The sequence below is a fragment of the Oncorhynchus nerka genome, linkage group LG15, assembly GCF_034236695.1.
Source record: "Oncorhynchus nerka isolate Pitt River linkage group LG15, Oner_Uvic_2.0, whole genome shotgun sequence".
Taxonomy (NCBI): Eukaryota; Metazoa; Chordata; class Actinopteri; order Salmoniformes; family Salmonidae; genus Oncorhynchus; species Oncorhynchus nerka.
In genome coordinates this window covers 42,922,886-42,947,488 of record NC_088410.1, presented here as the reverse complement: position 1 = coordinate 42,947,488, position 24,603 = coordinate 42,922,886, and the positions used below count along the sequence as shown (strand labels likewise).

At 45.3% G+C, this 24,603-nt stretch overlaps 1 protein-coding gene across 1 annotated transcript in view; it reads left to right on the top strand.

Moving 5' to 3' along the window:
- The first annotated feature begins 4,887 nt into the window (after positions 1–4,887).
- The window catches only part of LOC115142727 (protein bassoon-like), an 81,786-nt gene continuing 62,070 nt past the window's right edge, over positions 4,888–24,603 (top strand). The window contains exons 1-2 of the mRNA XM_065000711.1: positions 4,888–5,066; positions 16,068–16,449. Of these exons, the coding sequence (XP_064856783.1) occupies positions 4,888–5,066; positions 16,068–16,449 (561 nt within the window). The remainder of the gene's footprint in view (positions 5,067–16,067; positions 16,450–24,603) is intronic.

Genomic DNA, 24,603 nt, shown 5'->3' with positions numbered 1-24,603 from the left:
GAGGCGCGGAACGCAAACACCTTACTTACGCTTCGCGCCAATAGGAACTCCTCCACCTGGTGGGAATTGTAACATGCTTCATATAGCGAGTATCGTTACAAGATCTTTATATGTTGAGACACCACTGGAGCTGGAGACTTTCCTAAGGAGGAATACCCTCTGGAGTCCAGAGGGCAGACGTAAGCGGGGGGAGGCCCAAGACAACATGGGAGAGGAGAGTCGAGACTGCGCTCCAGCCACATCAGTAGAGCAGGGCCACGGTGAAGATGGCCAGAGACCGACAGAATCGAAGGGCCTTTGCTGTGGCCCTGTGCCCCAGCCAGCACGACTGAGATGAGTGAGTGTTAAGAAAATGTCCAAGCTGACATTTTGTTCAGTTGCTGCCTATGTCCACGAGGTGTAGCAATAGTTCCAGGATGTGCTGCTGAACCCCCTTAGTCACACAGTTATATCATCGGTCAGCAAGGCCTCTCGCCACATGGGTTCCTTCCAATGTCGTGTCACTTTGGAGACGTTTAGGCACGTTAATATATGCACCCAGAGAAAGTAATAGTTTCTCCATCCTCCCCCGTGTGTTTGCATCCGAAGCTGCAGTATCTCGGTGGGTGTACACAGAGTATCCAAAACATGAAGAACACCTGCTCTTTCCCTGACAGACTGACCAGGTGAAAGCGACGATCCTGTATTGATGTCACTTGTTAAATATACTTCAATCAGTTTAGATGAAGGGGAGGAGATAGGTTGAAGAAGGATTTTTAAGCCTTGAGACATGGGATTGTGTATGTGTGCCATTCAGAGGGTGAATGGGTAAGGCAAAAGATTTAAGTGCCTTTGAATGGGGTATGATAGTACAGTGCCTTGCGAAAGTATTCGGCCCCCTTGAACTTTGCGACCTTTTGCCACATTTCAGGCTTCAAACATAAAGATATAAAACTGTATTTTTTTTGTGAAGAATCAACAACAAGTGGGACACAATCATGAAGTGGAACGACATTTATTGGATATTTTAAACTTTTTTAACAAATCAAAAACTGAGAAATTGGGCATGCAAAATTATTCAGCCCCTTTACTTTCAGTGCAGCAAACACTCTCCAGAAGTTCAGTGAGGATCTCTGAATGATCCAATGTTGACCTAAATGACTAATGATGATAAATACAATCCACCTGTGTGTAATCAAGTCTCCGTATAAATGCACCTGCACTGTGATAGTCACAGAGGTCCGTTAAAAGCGCAGAGAGCATCATGAAGAACAAGGAACACACCAGGTAGGTCCGAGATACTGTTGTGAAGAAGTTTAAAGCCGGATTTGGATACAAAAAGATTTCCCAAGCTTTAAACATCCCAAGGAGCACTGTGCAAGCGATAATATTGAAATGGAAGGAGTATCAGACCACTGCAAATCTACCAAGACCTGGCCGTCCCTCTAAACTTTCAGCTCATACAAGGAGAAGACTGATTAGAGATGCAGCCAAGGGGCCCATGATCACTCTGGATGAACTGCAGAGATCTACAGCTGAGATGGGAGACTCTGTCCATAGGACAACAATCAGTCGTATATTGCACAAATTTGGCCTTTATGGAAGAGTGGCAAGAAGAAAGCCATTTCTTAAAGATATCCAGAAAAAGTGTCGTTTAAAGTTTGCCACAAGCCACCTGGGAGACACACCAAACATGTGGAAGAAGGTGCTCTGGTCAGATGAAAAGAAAATTGAACTTTTTGGCAACAATGCAAAACGTTATGTTTGGCGTAAAAGCAACACAGCTCATCACCCTGAACACACCATCCCCACTGTCAAACATGGTGGTGGCAGCATCATGGTTTGGGCCTGCTTTTCTTCAGCAGGGACAGGGAAGATGGTTAAAATTGATGGGAAGATGGATGGAGCCAAATACAGGACCATTCTGGAAGAATGAGAATTGATGGAGTCTGCAAAAGACCTGCGACTGGGACGGAGATTTGTCTTCCAACAAGACAATGATCCAAAACATAAAGCAAAATCTACAATGGAATGGTTCAAAAATAAACATATCCAGGTGTTAGAATGGCCAAGTCAAAGTCCAGACCTGAATCTAATCGAGAATCTGTGGAAAGAACTGAAAACTGCTGTTCACAAATGCTCTCTATCCAACCTCACTGAGCTCGAGCTGTTTTGCAAGGAGGAATGGGAAAAAATTTCAGTCTCTCGATGTGCAAAACTGATAGAGACATACCCCAAGTGACTTACAGCTGTAATCGCAGCAAAAGGTGGCGCTACAATGTATTAACTTAAGGGGGCTGAATAATTTTGCACGCCCAATTTTTCAGTTTTTGATTTGTAAAAAAAGTTTGAAATATCCAATAAATGTCGTTCCACTTCATGATTGTGTCCCACTTGTTGATTCTTCACAAAAAAATACAGTTTTATATCTTTATGTTTGAAGCCTGAAATGTGGCAAAAGGTCGCAAAGTTCAAGGGGGCCGAATACTTTCGCAAGGCACTGTATGTCGCCAGGCGCACCGGTTTGTGTCAAGAACTGCAACACTTCTGGGATTTTCATGCTCATCAGTTTCCTGTGTGTATCAAGAATGGTCCACCACCCAAAGGACATCCAGCCAACTTGACACAACTGTGGGAAGCATTGGAGAACATTGGGGGTGCAACTCAATATTAGGATGGTGTTCCTAATGTTTGATATACTCAGTGTATGTGTGTGCTTGTATGTTGGTGTGTTAATCAAGATCTCTAACCATGTTTTGACCAGATCAAAGACCAGAGGAGGACCCATAATTATGACAAGTTCATATTCACCTTCATATCCATGCTGGCAGAAGAAAGTAAGGCCATCTCTCACCCACATATCCAGTCTTCTATGAGGTGTGCCCTAAATATAGGCTAAAACCTTGGTATACCTTACATGCTTGACACCAACAAGTCAACAATTCTGCCTATGGACATATTCATGAGGTCTATATATTGCAGGAGATCGACCATTGAGCAGTGTAAACCTAGCATTATACATAGACCTACAACCAGGAAGCCATAACCCAAGCTAGCCTCAATCTTAGCTTTGGTCAAGTCAGCACAACTCAACATTATGGATTAAAAAATCCACTCCGATTGTTATTTAAAAACATTTTTTAGGGCCAAAGTGTCATTATGAATGTGGAGTGTATGTATTAAATAGGGCTTGTTCCGGTGTACTGGTTTCACCTGCTAATCTTCCTTAACCCAATGGCATTGTCACACCACCATGATAGAGCTGGCCATGCACCTTGAAGATGTAGTGCTCTATGTAGGGAATAGGGTGCCATTTGGGACACAGGTTCACTCTGAGCCAACAGTGCACTGACATGACTACATTGTAGTTGGCCTTTTCTTTTTCATTATTTTAGGCAGGAAATGAATCGCGTTATGCTAACCCCAATGTTAACTTTTATGCCTTTCCCTAAATCTAACCTTAACCTCACTGAAACTATACCTCATTTTAACGTTAACCTAAGTCTGGACCATATGCCTGTTTTCATTCTGCCCGTTGATTTCATTCTGCCACTGCGCTGCGTCTCTCCAACACCCTGGAAAGGCGCGCAGGGCATGGACAAGCTAAATATTTTGCACCCCTGCCTTTGGCAAACTGGGCACTGCTTATCATGAGACACTCACCTAAATAGCCCTTATGCCACTGGGTGAGAGAAGTTATCAATGTTTATGGGCAGAATAATGTGAAGTTTTATGTGTTGTTGGTGGTGTGTCTTTGTCAGTTTAGCTCAGAAAATGCTGCCCTCTTCAAACTGCCGCTCTAGGCGGCTGCCTAATGGACTGGCCGACACTGCTCTACATGATTATTATTTACCACCTCTATCATTAGTTTTCATTTAAGGTCAGGGTTAGCAGTGTGGTTAAGGTTAAGGTTAAGTTTAAAATCCAACTTTAACAAGATACATTTTTTTTTTAAATAGGCAGGGTTTATAACTTTGTGGCTATTGAAGCTGGTGACAACAGGGTTTTTCGCAGGAGTGTGAATGAATGAGAGTGGTGCTGAGGGGAGAGATTGTAGATAGCCTTATCAATGGTGGAGTAGCCTTAGCTGCGGAGGAAATGACATCCGCTGGGTCCTGCAGAGCACAGCACCTGGAGCTGATCAATAGTTAACTGATCAATAGTCACAGAAAACCATGGCCAGAAAGGACAGACAGGGGGACTGGAAGGGAGGGGACAGGGCAGCTGGCTGACACCCAAATAGCACCCTATTCTCTATTACAGTATACTACTTTTGATCAGAGCCCTGTGGGCCCTGGTTAAAAGCAGTGCACTAAATAGGGAATAAGGGTGCCATTTTGGATGCATGATCTGTCTAGTGCCCTTTGAGAATGTAGCCTTTTAACGAGGAAGAGACCGTGCAGGCGTCATAGAAGATTTGGTTTATTCTATTTAGTGGTCGTTATTTTCAATCCATCTCAGCGCTTTAATGCATAACAGGTTGCACAACCTGGAGAGCACCACTGTAATTGGTCCACTGTTCGGGAGACACGCCTCTCCGTGGAGCATAGTAGGCCTATTAACAAACACTACGCCTACGTAACATGCAGTGAACAATGGAGATGAATGACAGTTTCCTGTTAAAATTGCTTCTATATTGGAAAATGTCATGTTTTTCATAGCGGTTCAAGTTTCTTGGCAGGGGACACAAACGAGGACTTAAGGGCACGCGCCCGTACGCGCTCACTCCCTTTTTGCGTCAGCGCGCGTCCTCCGTCTTTCCGCCAGTGCGCGTGCTCCGTGCAGGAAACAGAATTGTAGGTGATGATGGCGGAAGGGGAGCAGCGTTGAGTTTCCTCTGAGTTTTTTATTCTAACTGTAGAACCCTCTACAACTTCGTTTCTCTCCTCCGAATCATCTTCCGAGACGATGGGGAACGAAGGCAGCATCGAGGGTGAGGGCCAGCCGGGGCAGCCCGGCTCCGCTGTTCCTTCCCCGGGGGCTCCGACTTCCATTTCAGCACCAGCAGGCTCTGGACAGCTCATCAAGCCCAGCAATGGTGCGCCAACGGGAGGGACGGGGGCCGGACCCGGCCCGGGGATTAACAGGTACTATCTGGGACAGTTCTCTGCAGAACCGTGACAATAAAACAACAGTGTTTCTGTTTCCAGGATATTTATTTATCGTGATGCATGTCATGTAGCGTAGCCTTTAGTGGACGATCAGCTATAGCCTATAGTGGCCGTTTGTCAGAGTGTGGAGAAAATAGGCTACAGCTGGTGTTTTTAATTATTTATTTACAATATCGTTGTCAACACATATTGTCCATATAGGCTAGGTTATTCCTAGTTTTGCAATGTAGCCATTTGTTGAATCGGTTACTTGTACAAATGTGATGCAACAGTCATGCATAAATGGCTAAAACATCACGTTAACGGGCGGGTGAGCTAAAGTAAGGCAGTCGGCTACTGTATAAGCTATAAAGAGAAGGTAGACATTTTAAATCGTGAATGGTCACAGCTCTATACTGTATAATTATAGCGTGCGTAAGCATATTGTATCCACCAAATTGAACATTTTCATTGATGAAGATTCCACGCCTGCTCTTGCACGGTGTGCGTGAGATTGGGATATCAGATTGTAGCTATACTAGAGGGGCCATCTCTTTACGATGAAGCGAAACACCACGTTCATACTTGTTACATTCTCTTTTGGTGATCTCTAAAATGTAGCCCTTTTAGTAGATAAACGATTCCATTGCTTTTTACACTTTGATTCCGCGATGGGCGTGACGTGTGAGGAAAAGCAGCTGCAGTGACTGTAGTGGTCTTTTCACGTGACGTACATTCAGAGAAAGATCACCCGTTTTTTCTCGTCAATTGACCACAACACCTGCTAAAAAGCGGTCTAAAAGGCGATCGTTAGAGTCTTAGCAGAAAATACAATCATCACTTCTTCAATAGAGAATATTCCAATAGAAAAAGAAAAAACGATAGATTAGTAACATACTGTACTTTAGAGACGGGGTGATGGGATGAAAGCATATTGAGTCAACGTGTTTCCATGTTTCCAACTCTTGAATCATTTGTATCGCCACACCTTTTAAATTGTCGGTTGCTGTTGGAGCACCATGACGTAAATAAAACATACATATTTTCCCACGTATGAGACAGTTCAATGGACTGTGCAAAGTAAAGTTTGCATGCTACCTTCATGATTAATGTTACATCAACGCCGAATCGAGTGAATCATATGCCTCACGCGAAGAAGAAAAGTCGCATTCCCTCCCCATATGGTCTTTTGTCAATTGTATAATGTAGCCCAGCCTACTGTATGTTTACTATTAATATTCATTTGCTACTCATTATTCATTTGTAACACACACACACACACACACACACACACACACACACACACACACACACACACACGTCTTCAGCTGAGCATCCTGTGTGTGTAGATAACTGTCAGGCTGATGGTCTCTAACATCATTGTGACTGGATGACACAAGCTGAAGACCAGAATACCATCAGCAGATAGCGATGCCTGTAGTATGTACAGTATATAGGCTTATTTTGCATGTATGTAAGCCTTGTCTGAGACAGAACGCATAGGGTAGTGAAGGCCACCCCCTCCAACCCTCCAAAATAATATACGGTATATACCGTGCATTCAGACCCCTTCACTTTTTCAACATTTTGTTACATTACAGCTTTATTCTAAAATTGATCAAAATAAATAAGCAATCCTCATCAATCTACACCCAATGCCCCATAATGACAAATGGGAAAAAATTGTTTTTTTGCTAAACAAATCTGATATCACAAAAAACTGATATCACAAACTGAGCAATCGGGGGAAAGGGGCCTTGGTCAGTGAGGTGACCAAGAACCCGATGGTCACTCTGACAGAGCTCCAGAGTTCCTCTGTGGAGATGGGAGGACCTTCCAGAAGGACAACCATCTCTGCAGCACTCCACCGATCAGGCCTTTATGGTGGAGTGGGCAGGCGGAAGCCACTCCTCAGTAAAAGGCACATGACAGCCCACTTTCTTTAGGTGCCACAAGGAACCTAAAGGACTCTGACCATGAGAAACAAGATTCTCTGGTCTGATTAAACCAAGATTGAACTCTTTGGCCTGAATGCCAAGTGTCAAGTCTGGAGTAAACCTGGAACCATACCTACGGCGAAGCATGGTGGTGGCAGCATCATGCTGTGGGGATGTTTTTCAGTAGCAGGGACTGTGAGACTAGTCAGGATCAAGGGAAAGATGAACAGAGCAAAGTGCAGAGAGATCCTTGGTGAAATATGCTCCAGAGCACTCAGGACCTCAGACTGGGTTGAAGGTTCACCTTCCAACAGTACAATGCCCCTAAGCACACAGCCAAGACAACGCAGGAGTGGCTTCGGGACAAGTCTCTGAATGTCCTTGAGTGGCCCAGCCAGAGTCCGGACTTGAACCCAATCGAAGATCTCCGGAGAGACCTGAAAATAGTTGTATAGCGAAGCTTCCCATCAGACCTGACAGATCTTGAGAGGATCTGCAGAGAAGAATGGGAGAAACTCCAAATACAGGTGTGCCAAGCTTGTAGTGTCATACCCAAGAAGACTTGAGGCTGCCAAAGGTGCTTCAACAAAGTACTGAGTAAATAATAATAAATCATAACGGTCTGAATACTTATGTAAATGTGATTTTAGGTTGTTTATTTTTATACATTTGCAAAAATGTATAAAAATCTGTTTTCACTTTTTCATTACGGGGTATTGTGTGTAGATTAATGAGGTTTTTTGTTGTTATTTTATATATTTTAGAATAAGGCTGTAACGTAACAAAATGTGGAAAAAGTCAAGGGGTCTGAATACTTTCCGAATGCACTGTATATACAGTACCAGTCAAAAGTTTGGACACACCTACTCATTGAAGTGTTTTTCTTTATTTGTATTATTTTCTACATTGTAGAATAATAGTGAAGACATCAAAACAATTAAATAATACATGGAATCATGTAGTAACTTAAAAAGTGTTATACAAATCCAAATGTATTTTTAGATTTTAGATTCTTCAAAGTAGCCACCCTTTGCCTTGATGACAGCTTTGCACTCACTTGGCATTCTCTCAACTATCTTCACCTGGAATGCTTTTCCAACAATTTTGAAGGAGTTCCCACATATGCTGAGCACTTGTTGGCTGCTTTTTCTTCACTCTGTGGTCCAACTCATCCCAAATCATCTCAATTGGGTTGAGGTCGGGTGATTGTGGAGGCCTGTTCATCTGATGCAGCACTCCATCCATCTCCTTCTTTGTCAAATAGCCCTTACACAGCCTGGAGGTGTAGTCCCACTAAGCGCACACCAGATTGGATGGTGTATCCCTGCAGAATGCTGTGGTAGCCATGCTGGTTATGTGTGCCTTGAGTTCTAAATAAATCCCAGACAGTGTCATCAGCAAAGCACCCCCACACCATAACACCTCCTCCTCCATGCTTCACGGTTGGAACTACACATGCAGAGATCATCCGTTCATCTAAGAAACGGAGGTTGGAACCAAAAATCGCACATTTGGAATCATTAGACCAAAGGACAGATTTCCACTGGTTTAATGTCCATTGCAAGTGTTTCTTGGCCCAAGCAAGTCTCTTCTTCTTATTGGCGTCCTTTAGTAGTGGTTTCTTTGCATCAGTTTGATCATGAAGGCCTAATTCACACAGTTTCCTCTGGATAGTTTATGCTGAGATGTATCTGTTACTTCAACTCTGTGAAGCATTTATTTGGGCTGCAATCTGAGGTGCAGTTAACTCTAATGAACTTGTCCTCTGCAGCAGGGGTAACTCTGGGTCTTTCTTTCCTGTGGCAGTCCTCATGAGAGCAAGTTTCATCATAACGCTTGATGGTTTTTGTGACTGCACTTGAAGAAAACACTTGGTCTTTTACCAAATAGGGCTATCTTCTGTATATCACCTCTACCTTGTCACAACACAACTGATTGGCTCAAACGCATTAAGAAGGAAATACATTCCACAAATTAACTTTTAACAAGGCATACCTGTTAATTGAAATGCATTCCAGGTGAATACCCCATGAAGCTGGTTGAGAGAATGCCAAGAGTGTGCAAAACTGTCATCAAGGCAAAGGGTGGCTACTTTGAAGAATCTCAAATATAAAATATATTTTGATTTGTTTAATACCTTTTTGGTTACTACATGATTCCATATGTGTTATTTCATAGTTGTTATGTCTTCACCATTATTCTACAACGTAGAAAATAAAAAAGAAAGAAAGAAAAACCCTTGAATGAGTAGGCATGTCCAAACGTTTGACTCGTACTGTGTATATATATAGATATGTGTGTGTGTGTGTGTGTGGACACCACTTCAAATTAGTGGATTCGGCTATTTCAGCCACACCCATTGCTGACCGGTTTATTAAATAGAGCACATTTCCAAACGTTGGCAGTAGAATGGCCTTACTGAAGAGCTCAGTGACTTTCAATGTAGCACCGTTGTAGGATGCCACCTTTCCAGTTCTTAAAATTGTTGTTATTTTGAAGTGGAAATTTCTAGGAGCAACAACGGCTCAGCAGCGAAGTGGTAGCCCACACAAGTTCACAGAACGGGACCACCGAGTGCTGAAGCGCGTAGCACGTAAATATCATCTGTCCGTTGCAACACTCACTACCAAACTGCCTCTGGAAGCAACCTGTTCGTCGGGAGATTCATGAAATGGGTTTCAATGTCCGAGCATTGAAACCCGCCTTTGGAATCTGGAGCAGTGGAAACGCGTTCTCTGGAGTGATGCTTCACTATCTGGCAGTCCGACGGACAAATCTGGGTTGGACAGATGCCAGGAGAACGCTACCTGCCCCAATGCATAGTGCCAACTCTAAAGTTTGGTGGAGGAGGAATAATGGTTTGGGCTAGGCCCCTTAGTGCCAGTGAAGGGAAATCTTAACGCTACAACATACAATTACATTTTAGACGATTCTGTGCTTCCAGCTTTGTGGAAGCAATTTGGGGAAGGCCCTTTCCTGTTTCAGCACGACAATGCTTGTTTGTACAGATCGGTGTGGAAGAACTTGACTGGCCTGCACAGAGCTCTGACCTCAACCTCATCAAACACCTTTGGGATGAATTAAAACACAGACTGCGAGCCAGGCCTAATCACCCAACATCAGTGCCCGACCTCACTAATGCTCTTGTAGCTGAATGGAAGCAAGTTCCCGCAGCAATTGTCCAACATCTCGTGGAAAGCCTTCCCAGAAGAGTGGAGGCTGTTATAGCAGCAACAGGGACCAACTCCATATTAATGCCCATGATTTTGAAGTGAGATGTTCGGTGAGCAGGTGTCCACATACTTTTAGTCGCAGTTGTGTGTAAATATATATCATTTATATATGTGATTTTGGGGGAAACAAACAGCTAACTTTCTACAACTCTACACATTTTGCTATGTTGCAAAGAGAAAAATGTGCTGTTGTATAGCTAACACCATGCTATTCTACACGCTTTGCCATGAGGCTGAGCGAAAATCTTGCTGTTTGAAAGCTCATTTCCTGCATTTCTACACATATTGCCATGGGGCAGAGAGAAACATTTTCAGTTGTATAGCTAATCTCATGCTATTCTACACATTTTGCGATGAGGCTGAGAAAATTCTGATTTTTAAAGCAAATTTCCTGGTGTTCTACACATCTTGCCATGAGGCTACAAGAAATTCCCCTGTCATTTTTGTGTGTTTTTTTTTGCCATGGCTTATGACATCTGGGGGTGGGGGACCTCCAGGGTATCCCCCCCCCCCCCCCCCCAAAACAATCCTATGGGCCCCTTTCCTTCAGTGAAGTACACCCTCTGGATCACTGGAGGCTAGTCCAGGCGGTATGTATGCCTATTTCTGCATGTGCAGTAGGTGAATTCTGTGAACGTCAATTCAGATTCCTCCTCGCATATGGGTGCATTTCTGTCTCTCTGGGTGGTGCCACATGTACATCACAAATCACCCAGCCTGTGACAACCACAGATGGGTTCGACGGTTGGTGCTGTTCGCTCTGCATTTTCCGTGGCTATGTTTTATGGTGATATCTCAGCCAATAGCCCATGGCAAATCAATCGGTGTGAGACTGCAACATATATGTGTGTAGCCGTCTCTCTGGAGAGAGAGAAAGGAGAGAGGTAGGGAGAGAGGGCGAGAGAGATAGAAACCCATTACCATGTTTCATTAAAAAAAACTGTAGGTGGTTTTAAAGGCTCATTGCTATCTTCGTCTCACATTCCCGACAAACTGCCTAACAGAGGTGAGACCTAAATCCATGTCCCATATATTCCCTATATAGTGCACTACTTTTGACCAGGGTCCCACAGGGAATAGGGTTCCATTTGCGACTCATACGTTGCCTAATGGATCAGACACCCGGTCACGTGATTGTCCTTTCAATCATGGCTGCTTGGTTGGTTCGTCATTGATCCGCAGTATGCAATCAGACAGATTTGATGATGACCGTTGAGGATTATTTGCATCCCAAATGGTGCACTACTTTTGACCAGGGTCCATCTAATTATTCTGAGTTGGTTTGTGTTAAAGACCTGTGTCTGAAATGGCACCCTATTTCTACTATGGTGCACTGCACTGCTATGGACCCATGTCAAAAGCAGGCCACTATATAGAGTCTAGGGTCCCATTTCGGATTTCCACAGGAATATCCCTGCCATTTGTGCATCCACAGAGGGTCATGGGTCAGCTTGGAATGTGCAGACAGGCACAGAATATGTCCCAAATGGCACCCTGTGCCCTATATAGTGCACTACTTTTGACCAGAGCCCTATGGTCCTTGGTCAAAAGTAGTGTACTAAATATGGAATAGGGTACCGCGGACCCCATCATAGTCCTGTAGTCATTCTGCGATATTTTTCATTGCACTGCCACCTAGGTGATAGAAAAGCTCAGGGAAATGGCTCCCTCCCTGCAATCTTGGCCACATCGTTGCCTTGGATCAAGATCTATATTACTTGCAGATATTGACATGTTTTGGAATAATGGCACATTCAAAATATTATAATGAAATAATGGCATATTTTCACAATGGCTCCCAAACCCCAGACGTGGCCAAGACCAGGCGATTCATTCATCATGATGCATCCCAAATGGCCCCCTATTACCTATTCTTGTGCACTACTTTTGACCAGGGCCCAATGGCCCCCTATTCCCTATATAGTGGCACTACTTTTGACGAGAGCTCAATGGTCCCATAAAGGGAACAGGGGGCCATTTGTGATAAACACACAATCTCTTCCCTACTGTGATTTATCCTTTGTGATGTTTCACCTTGTCTCTGAATGATCCATGGTGTTGTTCCCACAGTAAAAAGAGCATCAGTGGTTGACTTGATCAAACTGATAGTGATGATAGGTGGTTGTTGTATCATAAATGCTTATGTATGTACTCCCAGTTTACTGCCATGGAATCTCACAAACATACAGTACACGGATATTTGGAACTGAGAGCCTTCACAATAATGAACATGTTGTGCACACATATTACATTCACTCTTACGTTCCTACTTATCCCTCTTCCTCGTGCACACATACACACACCGCACACGCGCACACACATGCACGCACGCACGCATGCAAGCACCCATACACACGAGCACGCACGCACATGCACGCACGCACACACACAACATTTGAGTAGGAATGTCATGCAGTGTCTGAGTGTCTTTGTTAAACAAATGCACACACACACACACACACACACACACACACACACACACACACACACACACACAGAGACAGACAATCTAATTCTCACTCTCAGCTGGCTAGCCATTTCCCTTCCAGTAGAAGACAGAGGGGATGATGTAAATCTATGTACAAACTAAGAAACTCTCTGGGGTGTGAGATTTTCTCCAGACTATTACCTCTATCAGGAGAAAGATGGGAGGGAGTCAGAGAAACCCGGTCTGCTTCTCCACCGGCACACTATTCCCTATATAGTGCACTACTTTCAGGACCTATGAGTCAAAAGGAGTGCACTATAAAGGGGAATAGGGTTACATTTGAGAGACACCCCAGCACCATCTCCTGCTGCTGAAATATTGAGTTCCCTGCCACTGACCATGTTCATGAAGGAAATGGTAATTGCCTGTCCATTTATTTCAATATATATTGCGTATAGATTGGAATAATTCACTGCTAAAAGGTCCCACATGAAGCGCCATTAGTGAGCACAGCCCTGTGTTGGTTCTGAGGAGGTCAGCGCCGTCTGTCTCTTCACGGAGGAGCTCTGTGTGCTGAGTACAGCAGGTGTGGTTGTACCTTCGACAGTGTCTGAATATCTGTCCGTGCCTGGAATTGTGTCTTGGCCTAATTTTCCATGTGGCTCAGTTGGTAGAGCGTGGCGCCTGGATTGTGGGTTCGATTCCCGCTGGGGCCACCCATACAAAAAAACGTATGCACGCATGATTGTAAAGTGCTTTGAATAAAGGTTTCTGCTAAATGGCCTATATGATTCTAGTACTATCTGCGTTGAAAATGTGCAGTGGAGAGGCCTCCGTACTGAGAGGATACACTGCATGCTGTGGATTCATTTGTAATGGCTGAGAACATAGATATCTGTCTGTACTCAGAATGTTGTGTTCTATAGTAGCCTTCACTGAATGTAATTGCTGTACACACTGTACATCGGTAGGCCTACTGCGGATGCGTTGTTGAGCTGTGTAGGTAAGCAAACGCTGTTCACTTGCTCGTCTCTGACATTGGTATTTGGCACGGTGGTTCAGAGCCTAGCTCTCTCGCTCTAACCGCACACCAACAAAAGGCTCTGCTTCCTACTCACTTCCACTGGCACCAGACTCAGAGCGACGCTTATCGGAGAGGAGAGTTGCACCAAGCATTTATGCTTTTCACTCTGGGATAAAGCAAACCACCTGCCTTTCCTCTTATTGCTTAATAACAACAGATGCAAAATCCCAAGGTGCTTTGCTTTCAACAGAGTGCTGTTCACTGGTGGATGAAAGCGTCTGAAGAGGTTGTTTTGAAGAGGTGGATGGGGAGATCTATCCCATAGAGCGCTGCTATCCCACTCGTGGCTTCCTGCCGTTTGGTTTTAATGCCTGGTGTGTGTGTGTGTGTGTGTGTGCGTTTGGGATTGTTTGTCTATCGCCTGAGGTTTGGGCTTTGTTTGTTTAACGCCTGAGGCTTGGGCTTTGTCAGGACCACAGGGGATTCCACTCTACAAGCCTTCATTAGCAGAAACGATAGGTTTTGAACCCAAATAAAAAACATTTTAGTTGCCACCAAACATATATTTTTTAACGCTGCTTCATTTGACCCCTTTCCAAACTAGTTGCAGTTGTTAGTAATAAAAGTTGTGAACGATGGAATGGAGAAATGCAATCGTTTTCCGCGAGTTGAACGGTGATCGCTGATGGCCAGTATTACTACCATGATGGGCACTTTTGCCCCATGTAGAACAACATGCTTGGCGCTCTTCTAATAAGACATTATGCATCTCGTAGATGTATATTTGATGTGACCCGGGAGCCTCGCTCAGCTCCTTTTCATTCGGCTCATTATTACGGATCCTATTGGCACACCGCCAGGAAGACTTTGTCGAGGAGACTTCTTGTCAAGCCTTTTCTAGTGCTAGTGTTTCTGTGAGCAGGTCTTAGGTGAACAGAACGGTTCCTAGAGAGAGAGAGTGAGAGCGGAAAAACGGGCGAGTTGAGCGCGGCTTCACAACATGCTGCTCTGCTCCACTCTGCTCAGCCCGTCTTCAGTGACTCACTGTCACAAACAGTTCTATTTTCATTCTCCTCTTCCCTCATTTCCATCTCCTTCTCCCGCTCTTGGAAGTGGTGTGCTGCCGAACAGAGTCTTGACTACTGAAGGAGGCTCCTGGACTTTGAAGAAGACGTGCGCATCGAAAACAAAGGCCTGCGTAGCGTGGCTTGTTCTGACAGGGAAGCAGAATGCTAGGACTTCTGTTTGAATTGCTGTAGCCAATCCGTGGGCGGGTGTCTGCGGGGCAGAGAGGGTGGATTGGGGGAAGAGAAAAAGAGACAAGAGGGGAAGTTGTTAGTGCTGCTAACGTCTGATTTAAACCACCTTCTCCTCTCGTCTTTTCTTCTTAACGGCGTTAAGTCCACAGAGACAAGTCACCGGAAAGGCATTTTCCATACCCAAGACTCAATCTTATCTAAACCTCTCATAGGCTGCAGACACCAGCACATTTATTCCATATAGACTCAACACAAACCACTACTTGAATTACATGTATGCATGCTTGGTTCAGTACTCAGCGGACCCGCGGGGTTGGTGAGGTGTGTGTGGTGTGTGTGTGATGGAGAGGGCGAGTGTTTTGTCCAGTTGCCTACTTCTTCCTTCCATCTCTAGAGCTACTATGCTGTAGGGGAAACTGAGGCTGTGCCTAAAATGGCACCCTATTCCCTATTTAGTGCACTATTTATGACCTGGGCTCTGGTCAAAAGTAGTGCACTATATAGGGAATAGGGTGCCATGTGAGACTCAGCCTGTCTTTTCCACTGCCAGGGGGTCAGAAGGCTGAAAACTGTGGGCGAGGAAGAGGAAGCAGTGAAGCAGAAAGGGAAAAAAAACATTCACCGCTCTTTGAAGGAGCCAAACGCTGTTCTCCTCTTATCTCACCAGGAGAAAACAGACCATTTCTCCAGCTCACACAGTCTTTCATTTTTCGTGCCCATATTGGTATTGGCCAAAGCAAATTGGCAACTTGCAAACCCTTTCATTCAGGATTCATGACCAAATAAATAGATATGTTTAAATGTTGTATACCTAGGATAGGATAAAGTAATCCTTCTCACCCCCCCCCCCCCCCTTAAAAGACCTAGATGCACTATTGTAAAGTGGCTGTTCCACTGGATGTCATAAGGTGAAAGCACCAATTTGTAAGTCGCTCTGGATAAGAGCGTCTGCTAAATGACTTAAATGTAAATGTAAATGTAAATATTCAAAATCATTGCTCCCTGTTTAACACTTTAAGAGGTTTCAGTTCAATTTTTGACCCCCAAAAGGCCTGTTTTTCTGAGGTGTAACGTAACATCCTCTAACGAGAGTCTAACGTGTGTCTGTCCTCCACAGCATCTCTGGAAAACTCCCCCAGACAGACCCTGGGTCCGGGCCCAAGGCGGGGGTCCAGACTGGGCCTGGGACGGGGGACCGCCTGGCCTCCCAGAGGGAGCAGCAGGGTCAGAGCCACGTCGCCCGCAAGAACCTCCAGGTGGACGTGGGTAGTAGCAGGACAGGACGGTCCCCATCGGTGTCCCCCGCCGTCACCCCCACCTCACCCTACTCCGTGCCCCAGATCGCCCCCATGCCCAGCAGCAAGCTGTGCCCCGTCTGTAAGACGGCCGACCTGACGGGCACCACGGAGGACAACCAGCCAAACTGCAGCACCTGCACTCAGTGCCGATCCACGGTGTGCAACCAGTGTGGCTTCAACCCCAACCCACACCTCACCGAGGTACATTTACATTTACATTTAAGTCATTTAGCAGACGCTCTTATCCAGAGCGACTTACAAATTGGTGCTTTCACCTTATGACATCCAGTGGAACAGCCACTTTACAATAGTGCATCTAGGTCTTTTAAGGGGGGTGAGAAGGATTACTTTATCCTATCCTAGGTATTCCTTAAAGAGGTGGGGTTTCAGGTGTCTCCGGAAGGTGGTGATTGACTCCGCTGTCCTGGCGTCATGAGGGAGTTTGTTCCACCATTGGGGGGCCAGAGCAGCGAACAGTTTTGACTGGGCTGAGCGGGAACTGTACTTCCTCAGTGGTAGGGAGGCGAGCAGGCCAGAGGTGGATGAACGCAGTGCCCTTGTTTGGGTGTAGGGCCTGATCAGAGCCTGGAGGTACTGAGGTGCCGTTCCCCTCACAGCTCCGTAGGCAAGCACCATGGTCTTGTAGCGGGTAGTAGGTAGTACCTGCTTCTGATCGGCCTTGTGGAACTGTTAGGGGGGGAATATATATATATATATATATATATATATATATATATATATCTATATATATATATATATATATTTTTTTTTTAAAGTTATAGACCTGTTTAACAATTATACAAGATATTGTTTGTGTATCATCATGTTGGTCCGTGGTCCGGTTTAGAGAATGTGGTCTGGTTTAGAGAATGAGGTCCTGTTTAGAGAATGTGGTCCTGTTTAGAGAATGTGTTCCGGTTTAGAGAATGTGTTCCGGTTTATAGAATGTGTTCCGGTTTAGAGAATGTGTTCCGGTTTATAGAATGTGGTCCGGTTTAGAGAATGTGTTCCGGTTTATAGAATGTGTTCCGGTTTAGAGAATGTGTTCCGGTTTAGAGAATGTGTTCCGGTTTATAGAATGTGGTCCGTTTTATAGAATGTGGTCCGGTTTAGAGAATGTGGTCCTGTTTAGAGAATTCCGGTTTAGAGAATGTGTTCCCGGTTTATAGAATGTGGTCCAGTTTATAGAATGTGGTCCTGTTTATAGAATGTGGTCCGGTTTAGAGAATGTGGTCCGGTTTAGAGAATGTGGTCCAGTTTAGAGAATGTGGTCCAGTTTAGAGAATGTGGTCCTGTTTAGAGAATGTGGTCCGGTTTAGAAAATGTGGCCTGGTTTAGAGAATGTGGTCCGGTTTAGAGAATGTGGTCCTGTTTATAGAATGTGGTCCGGTTTGGAGAATGTGGTCCGGTTTGGAGAATGTGGGCCGGTTTAGAGAATGGGACAAGGGTTGTAGAATGTGGTTAGAGACGGTGGTCCAGGTTAGAATTCCGGTTTAGGGAATGTGGTCCGGTTTAGGGAATGTGGTCCGGTTTATAGAATGTGGAGAATGTAGTCCGGTTTGGAGAATGTGGTCCGGTTTAGAGAATGTGGTCCGGTTTATAGAATGTGGTCCTGTTTAGAGAATTCCGGTTTATAGAATGTGGTCTGGTTTAGAGAATGTGGTCTGGTTTAGAGAATGTGGTCTTGTTTAGAGACGGTGGTCCAGGTTATAACAGTCATTTGGTCAGGTTGGTTGGTTTCATAGAGTCCGTGAGTCAGGAAGTCAGTGTCTGCATCCAAAATGGCACCCTATTCCCTAACTAGTGCACTACTTTTGACTAGAGCCCTATGGGAAATTCAGTGAGTCAGTGTTCCAGAGAGAAGATAATGCAGGTGGGGTGATGGTGATGAATCCTCCAGTGGCGAGGACCAAGGCCTGTTGGGAGGGCCAGGTAAGGTCCAAGGTAAATAACCCACAGTAAGGTAATTAATCCTGGGACTGAGACTGGCCATCCACTGGGCTCTGACCCAGGACCAGCTCCAACCACACTACTCACTAGCCCTCTGGAGATGCAGCAATGTGTCTGTGACTGAATGGGAGAGAGGGAGAGAGGGAGAGAGGGAGAGAGGGAGAGAGAGAGAGAGGGAGAGGGAGAGAGAGAGAGAGAGAGAGGGAGAGGGAGAGGGAGAGAGGGAGAGAGAGAGAGAGAGAGAGAGAGAGAGAGAGAGAGAGAGAGAGAGAGAGAGAGAGAGAGAGAGAGAGAGAGAACTGTACTGTACTGTATATGAGATGAACATATATTGGAGTGAGTGTGTGCAAATAAGAGTGGACAAGAGATAGAGATGAGATGCCCCAGGCTTGAAATGGGAAAGATAGGAGAGAATGGGAGGATACATGAGGAGGGGAGGAGAGAATAAGACAGAGGAGAGAATGGGAGGAGAGGAGTAGAGATGGGGTTCAGAGAGGGGAAGAAAGAGTGAAATCGAACAGAATTAGATGGGGAGAGAGAGAGCAATAGATAAAGACAGAGGATGAGAGAGAGAGGGAGAGAGAGAGCAATAGATAAATAGATAGACAGAGTGGGTAAGAGAGAGAGCGAGCGAGAGCGAAATAGATAAAGACACAGAGGGTAAGAGAGACAGAGAAACTGAGGGAGCAGTGTGTCTGTGGGTGTTGGTATTTTTTCAGCTGAGCCCTGGGTGAGCTTGTCACAGGCTGTCAGGGAGACAGAGAGAGAGAGAGAGAGAGAGAGAGAGAGAGGCAGAGTGTTCCGCTTGATCTAGCCCGTGAGAAAGCACAGGACCATGAGATTTAACCTCGAACCCAGTTACCGTGGACTGAGTTGGTCTGCGTGGCTCCCTGCCTACTGCACAGCACAGATCTACTTACGGTGCAATGACATTACATTGTCTGTATCACTCTATATTGAGGTTGATGGGGAGGAAGAGGAGGAGGAAGAATAGGAGGGCTCTGGTCAAAAGTAGTGCACTACATAATGAATGGGGTGCCATTAGGGACACTGTCCTAGTGTTCAGCACACAGCAGCCCTGACCTCCCCTCACAGTTTATGATAGGCCAATGTGCCATCCTCATCCTGGTGGAATAGAACTCATTGGACGATTCCCAAGTGGCACCCGATTCCCTATATATTTTGGTTAAAAGTAGTGCACAGGGCCTCCCGGGTGGCGCAGTGGTTCAGGGTGCTGTACTGCAGCGCCAGCTGTGCCACCAGAGACTCTGGGTTCGCACCCAGGCTCTGTCGTAACCGTCCGCGACCGCGAGGTCCGTGGGGCGACGCACAATTGGCCTAGCATCGTCCGGGTTAGGGAGGGTTTGGCCAGTAGGGAAATCCTTGTCTCATCGCGCACCAGCGACTCCTGTGGCGGGCCGGGTGCAGTGAGCGCTAACCAAGGTTGCCAGGTGCACGGTGTTTCCTCCGACACATTGGTGCGGCTGGCTTCCGGGTTGGATGGCGCTGTGTTAAGAAGCAGTGCGGCTTGGTTGTGTTGTGTATCGGAGGACGCATGACTTTCAACCTTCGTCTCTCCCGAGCCCGTACGGGAGTTGTAGCGATGAGACAAGATAGTAGCTACTAAACAATTGGATACCACGAAATTGGGGGGGGAAAAAGGGGGAAAATTTTTAAAAAAGTTTTAAAAAGTAGTGCACTAAATAGGCTGCCATTTGAGACGCAGACAATTTTGGTGGTGTGAGGCTGAAGACGAGGCCGCATAAAAACAACATAATGGCAGCCATGTAATTTCGAGTGGCATTAACAGGGTCTAACATATGGCCGTGATATGCCATCAACCCATTGCAGGATTGTCAATCATGCTCATCTCGTCATCTGAAAAGGAAAGATGGATGTTGTGTGCGCGCACGCATGTGCATGTAAATTGGGGTCCGAAATGATTGACACCTTTGATAAAGATGAGCAAAAATGAATTTAAAAAATAAGTAATTCAAATACTATACTGTATGCTCAAAAATACCTATTTTCATGTCATACAACAAACTCCTAGAGTTTGCTTAGCAGCATTGGCAGTTGGATTGGAACCGGTGTTTTGGTCAGTTGACCTGAAAATAGAGCTCTGTGGCCTCGCACACCAGTGGTGGGTTTGTCATCGAAATGAGAACGCATGAGCCCGAAAATAACCCCATACCTACTGTAAAACATGGTGGCGGATTGTTGATGATATGGGGCAATTTTGCCTCCACTGGTCCTGGGTGCCCTTGTTGAGGTCAACGGCATCATGAACTTTATCCAGTACCAGGACAAACTTTGTGGATCTTCCAGGAAGACAATAACCCCAATTACACATCAACATCCACATCCACAAAGAAATGGTTATATTTGCCACAAAATCTGCATTTTGCAACGGCCATCTCAGTCTCTGAACCTGAAACCCATTGAAAGCCTGTGGCTTGAATTGAACAATCTTAAGAGCTGCCATGTTATTGTGAGGAACGGCAGTTTCATCCCATGTTGTCCTTTAGTTGTGTGTATGATCCTCACTAATGGTTTACCTAGACAGATGTTTACATACATGCAGACGTTCTCCAACTCATAAAACATTTTTTGAAAAAGGCCCAGTGCTGTTATCCTCGCAAGGTGAGATATCGAAAGGCATTGAAAACACGAATTAATATCAAATAATATTGACCCGTATCTTTTTTAGGAAAGAAATATTACTTGTTGAACAAAATCTCTTTCTCTGAGCTATTTTTGAGCATACAATATAGCGTCGTATTTGAATGATTTATTTTTATACAGTATTCTTTGCTCATCTCTATCAAGGGTGTCAATTTGGGCTCCCGAGCGGCCCAGAGGTCAAATGCACCCTGGTTCGAATCCAGGCTGTATCACATCCGGCCGTGATTGGGAGTCCCATAGGGTGGCGCACAATTGTCCCAGCGTCGCCGGTGTAGGCCCGTCATTGTACATAAGAATTTGCTCTTAACTGACTTGCCTAGTTAAATATAGGTTACATTTATAGGTTACATTTATAGGTTACATTTATAGGTTACATTTATAGGTTACATTTATAGGTTACATATAGGTTACATATAGGTTACATTTATAGGTTACATTTATAGGTTACATTTTAAGCAGCACAAGATATTCCGGACCCCATTTTATATTTGTACGTATGTGTGGTGTGTGCATGCGTGTATTTGTTGGGACGCGTGTGTACCAGTGTGTGTATGTGTGTTTCAGGCGTATGCGTTGCATTAGATAGAACAAGAGCTGCTATGACAGAGATAAGACTGCATCAGACTACACTGAATTCTTTGTTTTAAGTGAATGTGACGAAAAACATGCTGGTCTTATGCGGGGGGGTCAGGTGTCCCAATAACAACATCCTCCGCTGTCTACAGGCTGATCATTTCATCAGGGAGGGGAGAGGAGAGGAGAGGAGAGGAGAGGGGAGGAGAGGGGAGGGGAGGGGAGGGGAGAGGAGAGGAGAGGAGAGGAGAGGAGAGGGAGGGGAGGGGAGGGGAGGGGAGAGGAGAGGAGAGGAGGGGAGAGGAGAGGAGAGGAGGGGAGGGGGGGGGGGGAGGGGAGAGGAGAGGAGAGGAGGGGAGGGGAGGGGAGGGGAGGGGAGAGGAGAGGAGAGGAGAGGAGGGGAGGGGAGGGGAGAGGAGAGGAGAGGAGAGGAGAGGAGAGGAGAGGAGAGGAGAGGAGAGGAGAGGAGAGGAGAGGAGAGGGGAGGAGAGGGGAGGGGAGGGGAGGGGAGGGGAGGGGGAGGGGAGGGGAGGGGAGAGGAGAGGAGAGGAGAGGAGAGGAGGGGGGAGGGGAGGGGAGGGGAGGGGAGGGGAGGGGAGAGGAGAGGAGGGGAGGGGAGGGGAGGGGAGAGGAGAGGAGAGGAGAGGAGAGGAGAGGAGAGGAGAGGGGAGGGGAGGGGAGGGGGAGGGGAGGGGAGAGGAGAGGAGAGGAGAGGAGAGGAGAGGAGAGGAGAGGAGAGGAGAGGAGAGGAGAGGAGAGGAGAGGGATCCCTATTTTGAAGACCTGTATCGCATGCTATCTTTGCCATGGTATCAATCAATAACCATTGGCTTTGGGGATATTAAAGCCATTTCAATTGAACTGAATTGAAGAGTGGAAGATAATAGCCTGGAGAGAAAAAGAAGAAGAAAAGCAGCAAAGAAAGAGGGAGAGAGCAGATAGAAAGAGGGAGAGAGCAGATAGAAAGAGGGAGAGAGCAGATAGAAAGAGGGAGAGAGCAGATAGAAAGAGGGAGAGAGCCGATAGAAAGAGGGAGAGAGCAGATAGAAAGGCGGAAATGAAATTAGAGCATAAGGCGATAAAAATCAGACGTGGTTAAACCATAATGTGAAGCCATGAAGGATCGGCTGATTTCAGAGAATTCGCACGAGGAGCGAACATGATGGAATCAAGATTTAATTACAAAGTCATTCATGATTTAGTCAAACAATGAAAACCAACTGGAGAGCGAGCTTGTCGGCTTTTGGCTGAAAGATTAGTTGGAAAAACTGCCTGGTCTGAAAACAGGGCTAGCTGCAGCACAGAGAATAGGGCTTGCATCCTAAATGGTACTCTATTTCCTTCATAGTGCACTACATTTGACCAGGGTCCGTATGGGAATAGGTTGCCATTTTGGACACACCCTAAACCCTCCTATCCCGAGGCTCAGGGATTTCTGCTACTATCTCTCTATGAAACCCACATGTCCTAATTCCATTAAACACCAACTGTATTAAACACCATACTTATACGTTATAATAACTCATTATCGTGTGTATCCACACGTTTAGTTGCATCTTGGAATTTGACAGTAAATACAAGATATCAAGACGTTCATACTGTAGGGCATGTGTATCTAATATGCAATGAAAATATATTTTTTAATCAAACCTATCAACTAGGGTAGCAAAATCTTTCTAAAAATGTCGTTTTTTTTCTCCAGAAATCACGGTTGGAAGATTATCCAATTTTTTTTATTTTTTTAACCTTTATTTTACTAGGCAAGTCAGTTAAGAACAAATTCTTATTTTCAATGACAGCCTAGGAACAGTAGGTTAACTGCCTCTTCAGGGGCAGAACAACAGATTTGTACCTTGTCAGCTCGGGGATTCGAACTTGCAACCTTTCGGTTACTAGTCCAATGCTCTAACCACTAGGCTACCCTGCCGCCCCGAATCAGGAGGGAATAAGCAGGAAATGTGGAATCTTCTAACCAGGATTTTTGGAAAACTTTGGCAAGTTACCGGTTGCAACCCTATTACCAATAATTAGCCACAGCAGAGTCGAGAGTTGAGGTGTTGTGAGGTAGTGTGAGGTAGTGTGCTCCTGGCCTAAACTGGTCAAGAAGAATGTCAGCTAAAAACGTACAGAAATCTCTGGAACATCTCTGTTGACGAGTCTACAATATGTAAAACACTAAACAATAATAGTGTTCATGGGAGGACACCACAGAAGTAGCCACTGCTGTTAAAAAAACAACAACATTGCTGCACGTCTGAAATTCGCAAAAGAGCACCAGAATGTTCCACAGCGCTACTGGCAAAATATTCTGTGGACAGATGAAACTACAGTTGAGTTGTTTGGAAGGAACACACAGCACTATGTGTGGAGAAAAAAGGCACAGCACACCAACATAAAAACCTCAACCCAACTGCAAAGTATGGTGGAGGGAGCATCATGGTTTGGGGCTGGTTTTCTGCCTCAGGGCCTGGACAGCTTGCTATCATCGACAGATTTCCCAAGTTTATCAAGACATTTTGCAGGAGAATGTAAGGCTATCTGTCCGCCAATTGAAGCTCAACCGGACATCACCCAGAAGTTGGTTGATCCAACAGGACAATGACCCAAAACACAGAAGTAATTCAACAACAGAATGACTTCAACAGAAGGAAATACACCTTCTGGAGTGGCCCAGTCAGAGTGCTGACTTCAACCCGAATGAGGTGCTGTTGCATGACCTCAAGAGAGCAGTTCACACCAGACATCCCAAGAATATTGCTGAACTGAAACATTTTTGTAAAGAGGAATGTTCCAAAATTCCTACTGGCCATTATGCAGGTCTGATCCGCAACTACCGAAAACATTTGGTTGAAGTTATTGCTGCCAAAGGAGGGTCAAACAGTCATTAAATCCAAGGGTTCAAATGCTTTCCCCACCCTGCACTCTGAATGTTTACACGGTGTGTTCAATAAAGACACAATTGTTTGTGTGTTATTAGTTTAAGCAGACAGTGTTTGTCTGTTGTTAGGAATTAGATGAAGATCAGTTAAAGTGTTATGACCAATTTATGCATAAATCAGAGTATTTCCAAAAGGTTCACATACCTTTTCTTGCCACTGTATATAAGCACCACTTTTGACCAGAGCCCTGTGGCTGTCATGTGGAACA